The sequence below is a fragment of the Abramis brama genome (assembly GCF_963993115.1).
Source record: "Abramis brama genome assembly, chromosome: 11".
Classification (NCBI taxonomy): domain Eukaryota; kingdom Metazoa; phylum Chordata; class Actinopteri; order Cypriniformes; family Leuciscidae; genus Abramis; species Abramis brama.
The window spans coordinates 34733687-34749550 of record NC_139973.1 but is presented as its reverse complement, the minus strand read 5'-3'; the positions used below and the strand labels follow the sequence as shown (position 1 = coordinate 34749550).

Sequence of the window (15864 nt, the reverse complement as noted above, 5' to 3'; positions counted from 1 at the left end):
GCAGTGAATAAGCACATCATTTTTATTTTTGGACAAACTTATGTTTTCAGACTGGTCATATTTGGTCAAACATGATTAAAATATAACAATTCCCCATGTTACCAGTTGTTTCATCCACCTTCTCAGAACATGGCAGTTGATTCAGCAAAATAATCAATTGAAAGATATATATATCTTTCAATTGATTATTTTGCATTCAGGCTTTCTTCTCATTAAACTAGAATACATGAAAATGTCATCATTTTTGTTTTGAATGTCAAAGGTTTTGTTATGATTAAGTGGTTGCGCAGATCATCTATATACTGTTTTCTCTATCCTTTTGGCTTTGTTCACTGTTTAGCAAGTGCAGTGACTTCTGCGTGGCGTTATTAAGGTGTAATGTTGGGTTTTCTACACTATCCAAAGGCTGAAGCGACCTGGATGAGTGGCAAATTGAAAGCAATATGATTTTTCTCTGAATTGTTCATGTGTAACATGCAATACTTTTTCAGCCACTGCAAACAAAATATTGAGCTGCAAGAACTGAGGTGCAGTAAATCATTGGCTTCACTGAGAAGTTTTTACTTACAGATTTTATTTATTTATTTATTTGCATTATGATCATTCTAAATCAGACTTGAAAGGATGTAGCAAGGGTCTGGTTTAAAGCATTATACGCAAGATGCAAAAAAGTTAGTCTGTGCATTCTTTAAGGTCAAGATAATTAATTTCAGTTTTGTTTTAGCACTTAGTGGTAGATCAAGATTGTGTGTGTCATTATTCATTGATTGTGTTCTTGCGTGTAGACATGTTCTACCTAGGAAGAAAAATTATGCCACTTTAATCATCAAACAAAGGAACACAAAACTAAAAGTCCATGAGAGTGAAACTAAAGATGAATAAGTCCAGATAACTGTGAGAGTCTGGTACAGTACAGGACAATGTAGGTGGGGAGTGTGCACCAGCATTCAGAGTTAAATGTTTCATAGGAACGAAACTACTGAGAACAAATCTAAATGCCACGACCACTGAACTGTGTCACGAGTTCTACCAGAAAGACTCGGGAGGCAAAATGATGTAACAAAGCATACATTTATTGACAGCCCAGCAAGCAAGTATTGTGTTATAAAGTTCTTTGGCATAGGAATCTGCATTTCCAGCCTGAAGACAAAGGCAGGGGCACAGGTATGGGAAGGGACCATCATGGTGGTGGTGGGGAGGATGGAGGTGAATGTTGGTGTCAGCATCTGCAAACTCAGACATGTGTAAATACTGATCTTTTAAACTACGAGTATTAGAACACGATTGGTTAGATGAGAAGTTAATAAGTGACGTAACAATTGAATCTTCCTGACAGAACTTACGCTAAAGCGTTCTTTTATGGCGGTGATTTGCACAGGATAAGTGATGTCTGTAAAAATCGGGAGGGACAGAACTTCTCTGTTCCCTCCATCAGGGAACGAGTGTTACCTTATTTACCGAGACGTTCCCTTTCTGTCGTTCACTTTAAATGTTGTGACGAAACCGACACTAGGGGTTCCTATACTAAACGCCACATCCACTGAACTGTGTCATGAGATATGGCGGTGCAAATGTGGGCAAGCTTCCGCATGCCAACACAAAGTGCAGCTAAGCTAATTCACTGTTGCTTTGTGTGCAGTCCAGGTATATGCGCAAAGCACGCTCCATATACAACAGAGACAGGGCTTGGTCTCCCTCATCAGAAGGGATCTGGGAGACCAAAGACAGTTGTAATTATCTGTACTCTTTAAAATAGCGTAATTGTTACTGTGGATGTTTGTAATGTATATAGTTGATTTGCACAGGATAAGTAATGCCTGTAAAAATCATAGAGATGGGTGTGTCTGCTGCCTTATGCATTGCTTTCAATTACCCATCAAAAAAACAGCATTCTCAGTTAAGTGTTTCATAGGAACAAAACTACTGAGAAACCAGTTGAACAAGCTGGGTTTCCTTCAAAACAACGTGATTTACCTGAAACCATGTCTCACAGCACACTGCACAGTTGTTTCAGTGGAAATACACTTTTTTTTAAACTATGTCCTGCCTTGAACTTTAGGCACATATCCAGGCCGGGATCTCAGGACCATATGAGAGTCTGCCGGCCCGAATTCTATGGAATAAATCACTAACAGAGAAGGCTTGTAGGTCTCCCACCCTCTTGACGGATGTGAGTGCAATCAGAAGGGCCGTCTTTCCTATAAGACCATGGAAAGATCCCAAGAGGGGGTGATGCAGGAACCTAATAATCAGGTTGTGCTTCCCCAAGGACCTGCCATCCACAGTGGCGTGGTTTGCTGCAATGGCAGCTACATACACTTTTAGGCAGACAGGTGTCTCTCAATGCCCTGTTGGAGAAAGGAAAACACAGACCCGATGCCACATCTCTGTGGGTCTTCACCTCGGGAAAAACACCTAGTAAACGGGCGCCACTTCAAGGCATAAAGCTGCCTAGCAGAGGGGGCTTTCGCCTGAGTGATCGTGTCTATCACCGCTGGGACCAGGGACCAGACGTGGAGATTCCAGAGGTGTGGGTGTCAGATTGTGCCCTGCCCCAGAGAAAGAAGGAGCCTCCTCATGGGAATTCGCCAGCTCTGAGAACCAAGTCTAGTTGAGCCAGTACGGCACAACCATTAGGACTTGTACTTCTTCCTTCCTGATCTTGCACAATGAGGCTCACTGTGGGAAACGCATACTTGCCAGCTGTGCGCTAGTGCATCCGTGCCGAGGCGGGTCTTGGTCAGGAATACCAGGAATATAGTTGCTCTGATGCTCTGTCTCTGCAGTTTGGCATGCTTGCCTCCTCCCGATAATCTTCTGCCTTAGGGGTGAGTGGTGGGGGCCGTCGCATGGGACATAGAGGGCCGGGTCAGGCATCTGGCTCTGCCTTCCCCCCAACTCCGCCTTCAGTCCTCAGTCACTCAGTCTTCGGGTTCCCGCGTTCCACCTCGGATGCTCGTCGCCGCAGATTCACCTCGGTCTCCAGTGTCACGTGGGCTCATCGGCTCGTCAACTCCACCTGGGTCTCCATCTCCATTGGCGTCTCCATCAGCCGTCCCTAGGGTGGTGCCTGTCAAGTCTCCACCATGGCTCCTCTCGCCTTTGACTCCACCCTGCATTGCACGAACAAGGAATGAGAGGGCAGATTACATGAAACATCACTCCACAAAAGAAAAACTATCACGTTATCCAGCCCTTAAGGGGCTATTATTATAAAATAATAATAATCATAAATAATAATGATATTTAACTGCTATATATCATTATACCTGATATGACATTATCCTCTCTTTGTTTAGAAACCAAGGAGGAGCCAACCGTGTGCTATGTATAAAGGGATGTGACTTGGATGAAGAGTCTCTTCTAGAAACAATGATGGAAGGAGAGAAGGTCTGTGAAGTAGATGATGTGACAATGGCTCTAGTTGTTCTAATGGAAATACACTTCATCTTCAACATTGAGTATGCTTCAAAGATGAGAAATACCCTAAACTAAAATTTATTGAAAAGTATTTAATGTGCCATAACACAGAAACCAAAATGTGATTAATTTTTTTGACTGAATATATATATGTACCCGAGATTTCTCTATTCATCAATGCCATACAAGTCAATCCATCCACTTAACATTTAAAAATATAAAATTAATTTTTCTGCCCCTTCTTATTGTGTGCAGGTTCCACTATAACATCAACAACATAATGGGGAGTTGTTGTGTATATATATATATATATATATATATATATATATATATATATATATATATATATATATATATATATATATGAATATCATGGAAAAGTTTATTGATTTCCATAATTCCATTCAAAACGTTACACTTCCATAGATTATAGATTCAGGGCCCACAACTTAAATGATTTCAAGTATTTAGTTGTTTATTTGTACATAATTTGGGCTTCCAGCTCATAAAAGAGTTAAAAAAGGAGATGCTGACTTCATTTTCCAGCAGGATTTGCACCTTCCCACACTGCCAAAAGAACCAAAACCTGGTTCAATGACCATGGTATCACTGTGGGTCTGTCAAGGGTCTGTATATGTATGTATATGTATGTATATGTATGTATATGTACAGTGAGGAAAATAAGTATTTGAACACCCTGCTATTTTGCAAGTTCTCCCACTTGGAAATCATGGAGGGGTCTGAAATTTTCATCGTAGGTGCATGTCCACTGTGAGAGACATAATCTAAAAAAAAAAATCCAGAAATCACAATATATGATTTTTTTAACTATTTATTTGTATGATACAGCTGCAAATAAGTATTTGAACAACTGTCTATCAGCTAGAATTCTGACCCTCAAAGACCTGTTAGTCTGCCTTTAAAATGTCCACCTCCACTCCATTTATTATCCTAAATTAGATGCACCTGTTTGAGGTCGTTAGCTGCATAAAGACACCTGTCCACCCCATACAATCAGTAAGAATCCAACTACTAACATGGCCAAGACCAAAGAGCTGTCCAAAGACACTAGAGACAAAATTGTACACCTCCACAAGGCTGGAAAGGGCTACGGGGAAATTGCCAAGCAGCTTGGTGAAAAAAGGTCCACTGTTGGAGCAATCATTAGAAAATGGAAGAAGCTAAACATGACTGTCAATCTCCCTCGGACTGGGGCTCCATGCAAGATCTCACCTCGTGGGGTCTCAATGATCCTAAGAAAGGTGAGAAATCAGCCCAGAACTACACGGGAGGAGCTGGTCAATGACCTGAAAAGAGCTGGGACCACCGTTTCCAAGGTTACTGTTGGTAATACACTAAGACGTCATGGTTTGAAATCATGCATGGCACGAAAGGTTCCCCTGCTTAAACCAGCACATGTCAAGGCCCGTCTTAAGTTTGCCAATGACCATTTGGATGATCCAGAGGAGTCATGGGAGAAAGTCATGTGGTCAGATGAGACCAAAATAGAACTTTTTGGTCATAATTCCACTAAACGTGTTTGGAGGAAGAAGAATGATGAGTACCATCCCAAGAACACCATCCCTACTGTGAAGCATGGGGGTGGTAGCATCATGCTTTGGGGGTGTTTTTCTGCACATGGGACAGGGCGACTGCACTGTATTAAGGAGAGGATGACCGGTGCCATGTATTGCGAGATTTTGGGGAACAACCTCCTTTCCCTCAGTTAGAGCATTGAAGATGGGTCGAGGCTGGGTCTTCCAACATGACAATGACCCGAAGCACACAGCCAGGATAACCAAGGAGTGGCTCTGTAAGAAGCATATCAAGGTTCTGGCGTGGCCTAGCCAGTCTCCAGACCTAAAGCCAATAGAGAATCTTTGGAGGGAGCTCAAACTCCGTGTTTCTCAGCAACAGCCCAGAAACCTGACTGATCTAGAGAAGATCTGTGTGGAGGAGTGGGCCAAAATCCCTCCTGCAGTGTGTGCAAACCTGGTGAAAAACTACAGGAAACGTTTGACCTCTGTAATTGCAAACAAAGGCTACTGTACCAAATATTAACATTGATTTTCTCAGGTGTTCAAATACTTATTTGCAGCTGTATCATACAAATAAATAGTTAAAAAATCATACATTGTGATTTCTGGATTTTTTTTTTTAGATTATGTCTCTCACAGTGGACATGCACCTACAATGACAATTTCAGACCCCTCCATGATTTCTAAGTGGGAGAACTTGCAAAATAGCAGGGTGTTCAAATAATTATTTTCCTCACTGTATGTATATGTATATGTATGTATGTGTATGTATCTATATGTATGTGTATGTATCTATATGTATGTATATGTATGTATCTATATGTATATGTATGTATCTATATGTATATGTATGTATCTATATGTATATGTATCTGTATGTATCTGTATGTATCTGTATCTATATGTATCTATATGTATCTATCTATCTGTATGTATCTATCTGTATATGTATATGTGTGTGTAAGTGTGTGTAAGTGAGTGTGTGTGTGTGTGTGTGTAAGTGTGTGTGTGTGTGTGTGTGTGTGTGTGTAAGTGTGTGTGTGTGTAAGTGTGTGTGTGTAAGTGTGTGTAAGTGTGTGTGTGTGTGTGTGTAAGTGTGTGTGTGTGTGTGTAAGTGTGTGTGTGTGTGTGTGTAAGTGTGTGTGTGTGTGTGTGTGTAAGTGTGTGTGTGTGTGTGTGTGTGTGTAAGTGTGTGTGTGTGTAAGTGTGTGTGTGTGTGTGTGTGTGTGTGTGTGTGTGTGTGTGTGTGTAAGTGTGTGTGTGTGTAAGTGTGTGTGTGTGTGTAAGTGTGTGTGTGTGTGTGTAAGTGTGTGTGTGTGTAAGTGTGTGTGTGTGTGTAAGTGTGTGTGTGTGTGTGTGTGTGTGTAAGTGTGTGTGTGTGTGTGTGTGTGTAAGTGTGTGTGTGTGTGTGTGTAAGTGTGTGTGTGTGTGTGTAAGTGTGTGTGTGTGTGTGTGTAAGTGTGTGTGTGTGTGTAAGTGTGTGTGTGTGTAAGTGTGTGTGTGTGTAAGTGTGTATATATATAATAATGCACACCTGAGGTGTAACGACCATTCTGATTCAACTCATGGCCACATTACCACCTCGGATGTGTATTCTTTTTTTAATAATTCAACGGCCCGTCTTCAATTATTCTTTAAAGTGCACCAAAAACACTTACATAATGAACACATTGTTTGAGCCAAATGCAAAATATTGCCAGTGATTTACAGGAAAGACATCTGAATAATGTACAGTAGAGAGAAACCGTAAAATGTAAATGCACACTGTGGCAAGCAGGGCAGGGCCGAGAGGCATGGGAACGGAGCAAGACCGGTGGCACAAGTTTTTATTTAACTCTTCAGACTCTTCTGGGCATTTCCCAGATCACAATGTTGCAAAGACATACAGATGATAAAGATGTCAGCATCAGATCAGGAATTAAGTGTGCATTCAAGGGTGTGTTTGCATTTTATGCATTATTGCATGTTTGTATGTTTCCATGGAAAAAAAGAATGAATCTCAAACTTGATTGACCTGTTTTGATACATACTATAGATTCCATAATTGCAAAACAGAAAGCAAAAATATAAACTTCCACATTTCTGTCCATATAAATAGAAGAGTTTTTGTAACTTATTTCATTGTGTGCAACCTGACTGAACCATGTCTAAGATTGACAGAGAACTTGTTCTGGAGGCCCTCTCGGCTCTCACAGGTACTACCCTGAAGCATCACATGGGACCAAAGGGATCACTGAATTTTGATCCTGAACTTGATATATACAATTATATCACTGCTGCCATATTGGGCAAGGAGGTCCTGAAATTGTTAGGTGCCAGAGGTGATGGCTCTCTGTACACTGCTTTACGCAATGAGATGTTTGTGGACATGGATGAATTCTTCGAACCTCGCTTTGATTATGATTTCACACATTTAAGTGACAAGTCAGTATGCATGCGGGGTAATGAGCCATATAAACGTCCATGTGGATGGTCCGTATTGCTCTCAAAGTCCGGAACAAGTATCCTGATGGAAACGCCTGGCTGGGCACGGATGGATGGAGGAGTCACTCAGTGGCTGGTGAGTGGCCCGTCTCCTATCATGGAACCAGCGTTAGTGGTGCTACAGGTATCGTCAAAACCCATTACAAAGCAGGTCCTAGACAACTCTACGGGAGAGGAATCTATTCAACATACGACATAGATCAGGCTTCTGGCTACAGCAAGGAGTTTACATCCAAAAAGAACGGGAAGAGATACAGAGTCCTGATGCAGAACAGGATCAATCCAAAGATGAGGAAAGTGTGCCAAAGAAAGGACTACTGGCTGATTGAGATTCCTGAAGGCACCTCTGCTGATAAAGAGAAGGAGATCGTGGAGAAGTCCATTCGTCCTTATGGGATTCTGCTGAAAGAGGTGTGAGAGAAGAATCAGAACCAGCTGACGGACTTCATTTACTGGGATCTTCATTATGATTTTTTTTTTTCTTGTTAATAAAGTACATATTTGATGGAACAGATTGTTATCAAATGGTATATCTTTTTTAATTTACTCTGCCTTGATTCAAATAGAATATGTATCCTCAGTAGTATAGAAAGGCTGTGATATATTATAATTTACAAACTTTTTTTAATCAATCAGAACCAGAACATTTTAATTTACATTAATATACGAAGAGTTCAGATGCAAAAGCCTCTAAATGCCATCTGAAATTTTCTTCTAGAATGATCATTTTTATCAAGCTCGTTTATTTAAGTTCAGTAATTTCACTTAAATGACAATTCATAGGTAATTTTCATTGTCATTTAAGTGAAATAACTGAACTTAAATATACAAGCTTGATAAAAATGATCATTCTAGAAGAAAATTTCAGATGGCACTTAGAGGCTTTTGCATCTGAACTCTTCATACATTGTTAGCCCTAAATGTGATGTGGTAAGCAGAAATCTGACTGTAATCCTTGTTGATTTTACTCATATTGAGAGACAAACTTTGCTTCTGCATTCTGTTTTCAAGTGTTCAACTGCATTCAAATTATGTGAGTAATTATATTATTTTCTTTAGTTTAATATTTGGAATATTGATAAAATCTTTCAATAATATAAATAGGTAGTTAAGATGCATATGATTATTCATCGCCAGTGATCATTGCAGGTAAATACAAATGTGACAAGATTTGTTTCATGTACTTTGGACTTGCTTTTTGCATCCACTTTATACTTTTAAACAATTTGTATAAATGAAATATGTTTCCTACATATTAATAACATTTAATAAAGATGATCATTTTATTTTCATGACTGGCATTCAGCACAATGATATTTCCATGTTGAGAGATTGCTCTCGGTGCTTATCATGATCACTGCTGTTATTTTTACATAACACTGCTATAAATAATTGACCCTTTTGAAGGGAAGTAGCCTACTTCATGTTTCAGAGAACTGACATGTAATTCTACAACTACATAAATCTCATAAGCTTTAAGAAGTCATTCAAATCATTTAAAAGGATAAATATAACTTAATTAATAACCACTGGATTCCAGAAACCACCCCTTCAGTCTTGAGGCCAATTTTGAAACTAAAAATGAAACTAGTAAGATCTAATGTACAGCCATGGTCTGAATTATTGGTACCCTTGGTAAATATGATCAAAGAAGTCTGTGAAAATAAATCTGTATTATTTATCATTTTGATCTTTCATAAAAAAAAATCACAAAAATCTAAGTAAATAAATGAGAGTGGAGGTGAAAATCACTTTATGAAATAAATGTTTTTCTCTAATACACATTGGCCACAATTATTGGCACCCCTAGATATTCTTATGAGTAAATAAGTATATTCCCATTCATATTTAACATTGTTAGCACACCAGGGTGACAAGGATCATGGAATTGTCTAGCTTCCTGTTTCGCAGGACTAAGAAAAAAACATAGGCCAAATTCCCTTAATCATCCATCACAAAAGGTAAAACCAAAGAATATAGTTCTGATGTGCAGCAAAAGATTGTTGAGCATTACAAAAAAAGAAAGTGGCAGTAAGAAAATAGGTAAAGCATTGAAAATTCCCATTTCCACCATCAGGGCAATCATTAATAAGTTCAAAAGGAAATGTTACGAATCTGCCTGGAAGAGGACACATGTCTACAGTATATTTTCTTAATGGACGGCGAGGAGGAGAGTTTGAATGGCTAAAGACTCTACAAAGATCACAGCTGGATAATTGAATTAAAAAAAATAAAAAATCCTCTGCTCTTATCCAAAAACAAACTCAAGCATATTCAGTTGCCAGACACACTGGAACTTCAAATAGGACCAGGTTCTATGATCAGCTAAGCTTTTTGGCAGCAAATGAGGTTTGGTTTTTGTGATTTAAAAAAAATCAAAGATCAAAAGAATTAACAATGCAAATTTATTTTCACAGGCTTCTTTGTTCATATTTACCAAGGGTGCCAATAATTCTGGCCATTAGTTTATGACACGTAATGACACAGATTACACTATGCAATGGAATCTCAGCTTTAACTACCTGTCATAAAAGTGTTACTGTTTCTCTTAAGTGTTTGCAATGATTTCCTGTAAAATAACCCTTTTGTGCTGACAAGAAAATAAAAATCTTAAAATAACACTAAATGAACTTGAAGGTTGGGATGTTGTGAGAAACGACTTAGTTGCAGCATTAGAAATAAAACTGAGTTTTTAATTTTTTTTAATTTTTTGATGACCTTACTATGAATAATTACTAGTAAAGTCTGCTATTACTATTTACTGTATAACGGCGGGAATAAAAAGTATTAGCACAGGTTCGCTTACAGTAGGTAATGTAAAAGTAGAAGTGTCTTTTGTTAATAACAGGTATCATAATGTCACTGCTATTACTGTCACATGCCACTCATAAATTCTCTGCTCAGCAGTCAAATCTGTATTTATCTGTTACATTTTAAAGATATGCTTATTAGATTTATTTTCTGAAGTTTTTGCAGTTTTATCAACTATTAATTCATAAACACTCTAGGACTTTTATGCAATGCAAGAACTTGTAGAGGTGTATATAGTATTTTTTGCGATTTCTTTTAATTTTACACAAGGAAATTAACATCATTCATTTATTAGAACCTCAATTCAATAAAACCTCTTTCTCACCACTAGAGGTCAGTCTCGCCTCAGTTTTATTCTAAAAAATCTGGCCGGAATAAAATCACAGCAGTTCATTGTCAAGATCTTAACTCAGAAAGTTGTTCTAGCACTGACAGATAACACACATTAAGCACACTATGACTTTTGTGACAAGTGCCTTTGATATTCCAAGTGCCATATTCTAGTGTAATATTTAAGATTGTATAAACCAACCAGAAAAAGATAACCATCTTATTTTATGAGCAATTTGTTTTATAAACACTTTTTGTTACTGTTGAGTTAACTATTTTACAATAGCGAACCATTCTCAAGATAAACACTTTACTAAGGAACTGACCTCATAACTTTGTGTCCTCTCTTACATGTCCGTACTGTACTACAACAACAGTAACATTACACTGAAAGTTCCCATTACAGAACAGTTACTGGTTGAAACTCTCTTCACATCCCGATAGCAATCAATAATAGAAGTGGTCTAAATATTAGAACATGTACACATGTCTTCTGTGGAAGTCTCTTATTTTTTTTCAGACTGAACCAAGCTAATGCACATGCGCAGTCCTAAGCGCACGTCTCAGAACACTGATTGTTTCTAAGAACAGGAGTTTCTAACGCCAGCTGCAGTGAAGCGATGACTTTACCAATCACTCAGCGATTGGCTCTTTTCTTTAGAAGGCGGGACTTATTCCGCCATGTTGCGCGTTGCACTTTCTCCCATTCATAGTAATACGAGTGCACCGTCTTTCTACATATAAAGTCTTTGCTATTGCTAGCCTCTCCATTATGGCTCTACCTTTAAAGGTGCCACAAAGTGATTTCTGAAAACACTGTTGAAAGAGTATCTGACGACCATCACAACAAACTTGTAGCCAATCAGCAGTAGGGGTGTGTCCACTCATGATGGGGGAGGAGAAAGAATAAGCAAAGAGGGAGAGTTGAAAAAAGACTGTTGAAAGAAAGATGGCTGAGAGAGAAAAGGTCAGAGGAATATCACTGGAAAAAGAAGGGTTATGATCAGGCAAGAGCTTTAGGACCCACGTTAATATTAGAAAAGCTTTCCAGTGCAGGAGAGAATTCCTAGAATTACAGCAAGTTAAACACTTTGGGATGACCTGGTGAGACTAAAGCTACAAAATTAATAAAAATAAAAATAAAAAAACATGGTGAACTATGTACATGCTTGTGAGTTTTGTCAGTTTTAAGTTCGAACCCAGCAGTATGATTAAAGTGGTGCGCTAAAACACCATGCACGAGTAAAGTGGAGGCGGAGTTTGAGAAGGAAATACTCAATAAAGGAATGTTCGTTGCTGTTGAAATCTGATGTAAAATATTTAAGTCCATGTTTGATAAGTGTAGATCTCAAAATTGTATTTTATGTTAAGCATAAACAACAGTATCGGCGAACAGGGCCAGAGTTTTTTTTTTAGGGGTGGACATTCTATTTTTGTCGTCCGTTCGTCAATTTCTCTTTAGTTTTTGCGAAGCTTGTTTTTTACTACACTTCTGCGATGATAAAGAGACATCCAGTTTTGCATCGCGTGTTTGTGCGTTTTGGGGGTGGAGCAATGAAGGGAGGGGTTTGTTTGTTTGGGTTGATTTCAAATATCAAGTGTTCAACAATGATTTTCAGAAATCGCTTACTGCACCTTTAATGGCCCAAACTTGCTATGAAAACACAAATATGACAAGCATGACATGATTTTAAGCAACTTTATTTGCACACAACTTTGTTCTGCAAAATAACCTCTCATAAATCCAGAAAAAGTTCATCTAATACATCAATCAAATAAACCTTAACTACTCAATTGACTGAAAAAAAAAACATTTAAAAATAAATACAAAATAGCATCGTCTCAGATGCTGTAACATGTTCTTGTTCTCATCTCTTCGGTGCTCTGCGAGGATCCCGTCCATAAGTTATGGTGGCAATGGGTTTTGGGCCATGACCTCCACCTGGTACTGAAGAAGCAGTGCCACTCTTCCAATGAGTGCGGTTCAAATGACGCCCACCTTTACCAAAGGTCTCTCGGGGGACAGGAGAAGGAGAAAACACAGCAGAACCGTTGGCTGGGAGGGGCAGAGAGAATGGTACACATTTCAGCTTATTCTGGCCAAGAATCACATATTTATACAGAGAGAGCCATCTGACTGACATGTTAAATGAGCAACCACAGCTTGATTTGTTTTTATCCATTTCATTGTTAAAGGTACACTATGCAACTTTTTCTGTTAAAAATTTACTTTTATATAATGAGCAAGTACATCATGAATCCATGTTTTTGTCTTATCCTGAATCGCTATGGTACACCTATTCTAAGTGTTTGTATTCAGACTATTTTAGACCGATTGGGAACCAAAAGTTACATAGTGTACTGTACCTTTAAGGGAACAAATGAAAATAAGAAATATGATTCTAGCATATATGAAATATGAAACAGCTTGCGAAATCAAAACTTTTTGGAAAAGTTCAGTCCGACTGGTAAACCCCTTCACACTACCATTGTTCCGTGCCGAGTACATAATACGTAGGTGTGGATCCGCCTTTTTTGACGTGGAATTCTACTCTGTTCATTTTGTCAGACGTCCGCGGTCCGCAAATAAAAACATGAGCACACTGGAGAACTGCTTTATAGTAGAAACTGAAGTTGTAATTCTAATTGAGAGAATTGAAACACTGTTTTTCATGTAAGCTGCTTGCTGTAAAGCAATATATTGTTAAAAAAGCTATATAAATAAATGTGACGTGACTTTACCAGAGTGCCGAATTATAGAGCTGGTGCAAACATATCCACATCGCTATGATCAGATGCTTTCTTGCCTGCCATTTTCTCACCGCTGTCATTTTTAAAGAGTTTATTTTGTTATTGAGAGCAGCACTTATATATTCATCTAAATGCCACTCTCAACAGCATGGGTGGCGTCGGGATGTTCGCTAACAGTACATTGCTGCAAAGGTATTTCAAACTTCTATAAGCAAAGAATGAAAATGAACTTCACGCTGAGTTTATCGGAGCCTTAAGGGACCTTGGAAATATGCTGAGGCCCCCTTAGGGGTTCCAGGCCCCTGAATTAAATATGATTATTTGCAATAAATACTGCCTTTGTCAAACAATCGTTCAAGGTTCTAAAGTGTCAACCTGTAGGTACAGCTGGTCCGGGATTCGGTATACAAGGAGAGCTGCCATGAGCTTCTGTTTTAATCTGTTAAGAGATACAACAGACACTCATTATGCGCTCATCTCACTGTTCATGCCCTCTGAGGAGCTGTATTTTTGCACTCACGTGGGTGTTGTTTATTTGGTTGATTTTAGCCAGAACCTCTGGGTTGGGCTCACTGAAATTTGGCACCTCCGAGAATATCATACAGAACCTTTGATAGATGCAAGAAGGTACTGGTTATTGTTTCAGAGAACTTAAGTTCAATAAGAGTGTGAAGACCTACTCTCCGATCTTCTGGAGGTCCCCTGTTCTCCCAATATACAGTGTAAGACATCCTTTGAACAGAGATGCGTATCTGAAATCAAATGTAATTTTCTTTAACACGATGAAAAGGCTTTATTATGATTCGAAGCATTATTATTATTATTATTAACAGCCTAATAAACTTTCCTCCCACCCTCGATTGAGTCGGATGATGTCTCCGGTTTGTATCAAGCTGCCCACCTCGTCCCACACTGATATGGTGATGCTTCCGGTCCTGTCAGCTACTTTACATGAACGCACTTCGTGTCCGTCCTTTGTCTTGGACACTCGACCTGGTATATTTTGTTAAAGAAGCACAAACAAGGAACACACTTAAATGTCAGGCAATTGGCGAAGGCAAATTAGCTTTCCAACTAATTTTCATGGGGTTTTTTTTTCAGTTTCTTTTAAAAAAATGAAAATCTTTTCTTCCCTATTGTGATGTAGGGTAGGCTATATCCGAGTGAAACGGCTTAAAAAGGGGCAAAAAAAATCTATATAATGATGTAATTCTAGATCAGTGGGCAGGACTTGATTTTGTCCATCGAGAACTGATTGGATCGTTGTGGTTTGCTATTGCAGTGATCTCATGTGAGTGACAGGTTGTCCCGCCCTTGCGCCAGTAAAAAAGTCATCAGAAAAGAGAAGAGATGTCACTGCAAGAAGGAGGGGAAGTTATTTTGATCAAAGATTATGAGGGCACATGAATTAAAAATATAATGTTCACGGATAAATCATTTGTAATTGTGCAATAATCCATAAAAAAATAAGAATGTCAATTTTAATTTCATGGTGACTTTAAACAACACTGAAATTCATTCATTTAAACAACTCTGTAACTGTGACTGAAATAGCTCACTCCTTCACACATTTGGCTACTAATCCCTATATGAACGATTTATTCAGTACGCCATTGTGACTCAGCTCAAACGACTCACAGAAAAGACCCAACTCAAAAGAAAGATTCGTTCACGGATTCACTACTGAAAACAATGTTGACAAATATCTCTCTTTTTTATGCAAGTCAGCATGGACTTCAAGAATTGTAAGACATTATACTAATCTTATTTTAAGTTATATAATGCTACATTAATCTGTTTGTGAGCACAGAAACATTTGAAAAATGAGGACAGCAACGCAATCGTACAGGCCGCGTTTGGTTGTTAAAAAGCAAACGTTTCCCACTTAAATATGACTTACCAGTTTCCAGGACGATGAAAACCAAATTAATATTTTTTAATCCAGGTTTAAGGTCTTTAATCAGACACACACTTTCGTTCAACGGGTTTGCCATTATAAAACAAGGGGAAAAAAGTTAAAGGAAATCCAATTAAGTCAAACTGCCAGCCACCTTGGATCACCTAAGATGACTGATTGTGCCAGGTATTTATATAAACTACCTGAATGAGATCAGATTTTAACGAATGTTGCAAAAGAAACGTTCCCCTTTAAAACTGCATAAGAAAAATTCAGCCTTATTAACATATAGGAAGGAAAGGAAAAACAAAAGTGCTAAATTGTTTAGGCCTACGTTAATTTTCCTGTAAGAACTCAAGTGATTAAAGTGATGTTCACAAATCAGTTTATTTGTGCGTTTTGTGTGGTTTGAAATTGTTTGAAAAGTTCCACGCTTATACTGGGAATCAAAACTAAATATCGTCACGAACAGGATTCGAACCTGTGCGGGGAAACCCCATTGGATTTCGAGTCCAACGCCTTAACCTCTCGGCCACCGTGACTGTGTACTGTAGACGTGTGAAAAACGGGCTATCTACTAATTCATTTATCACACCGTGATTTTATTGAGCAGGTTAAATTTCTTCTTTTTTT

General features: G+C 38.5%; 1 protein-coding gene across 1 annotated transcript; it reads right to left on the bottom strand.

Moving 5' to 3' along the window:
- Positions 1-12451: 12451 nt before the first annotated feature.
- Positions 12452-15328, bottom strand: nabp1b (nucleic acid binding protein 1b; the record flags this gene model as incomplete). Its single annotated transcript, XM_084129746.1, has 6 exons — positions 12452-12639; positions 13710-13773; positions 13855-13942; positions 14015-14086; positions 14189-14327; positions 15235-15328. 6 exons carry the CDS (start codon positions 15326-15328, stop codon positions 12452-12454), a joined length of 645 nt encoding a protein of 214 aa, XP_083985872.1.
- Positions 15329-15864: the final 536 nt, after the last annotated feature.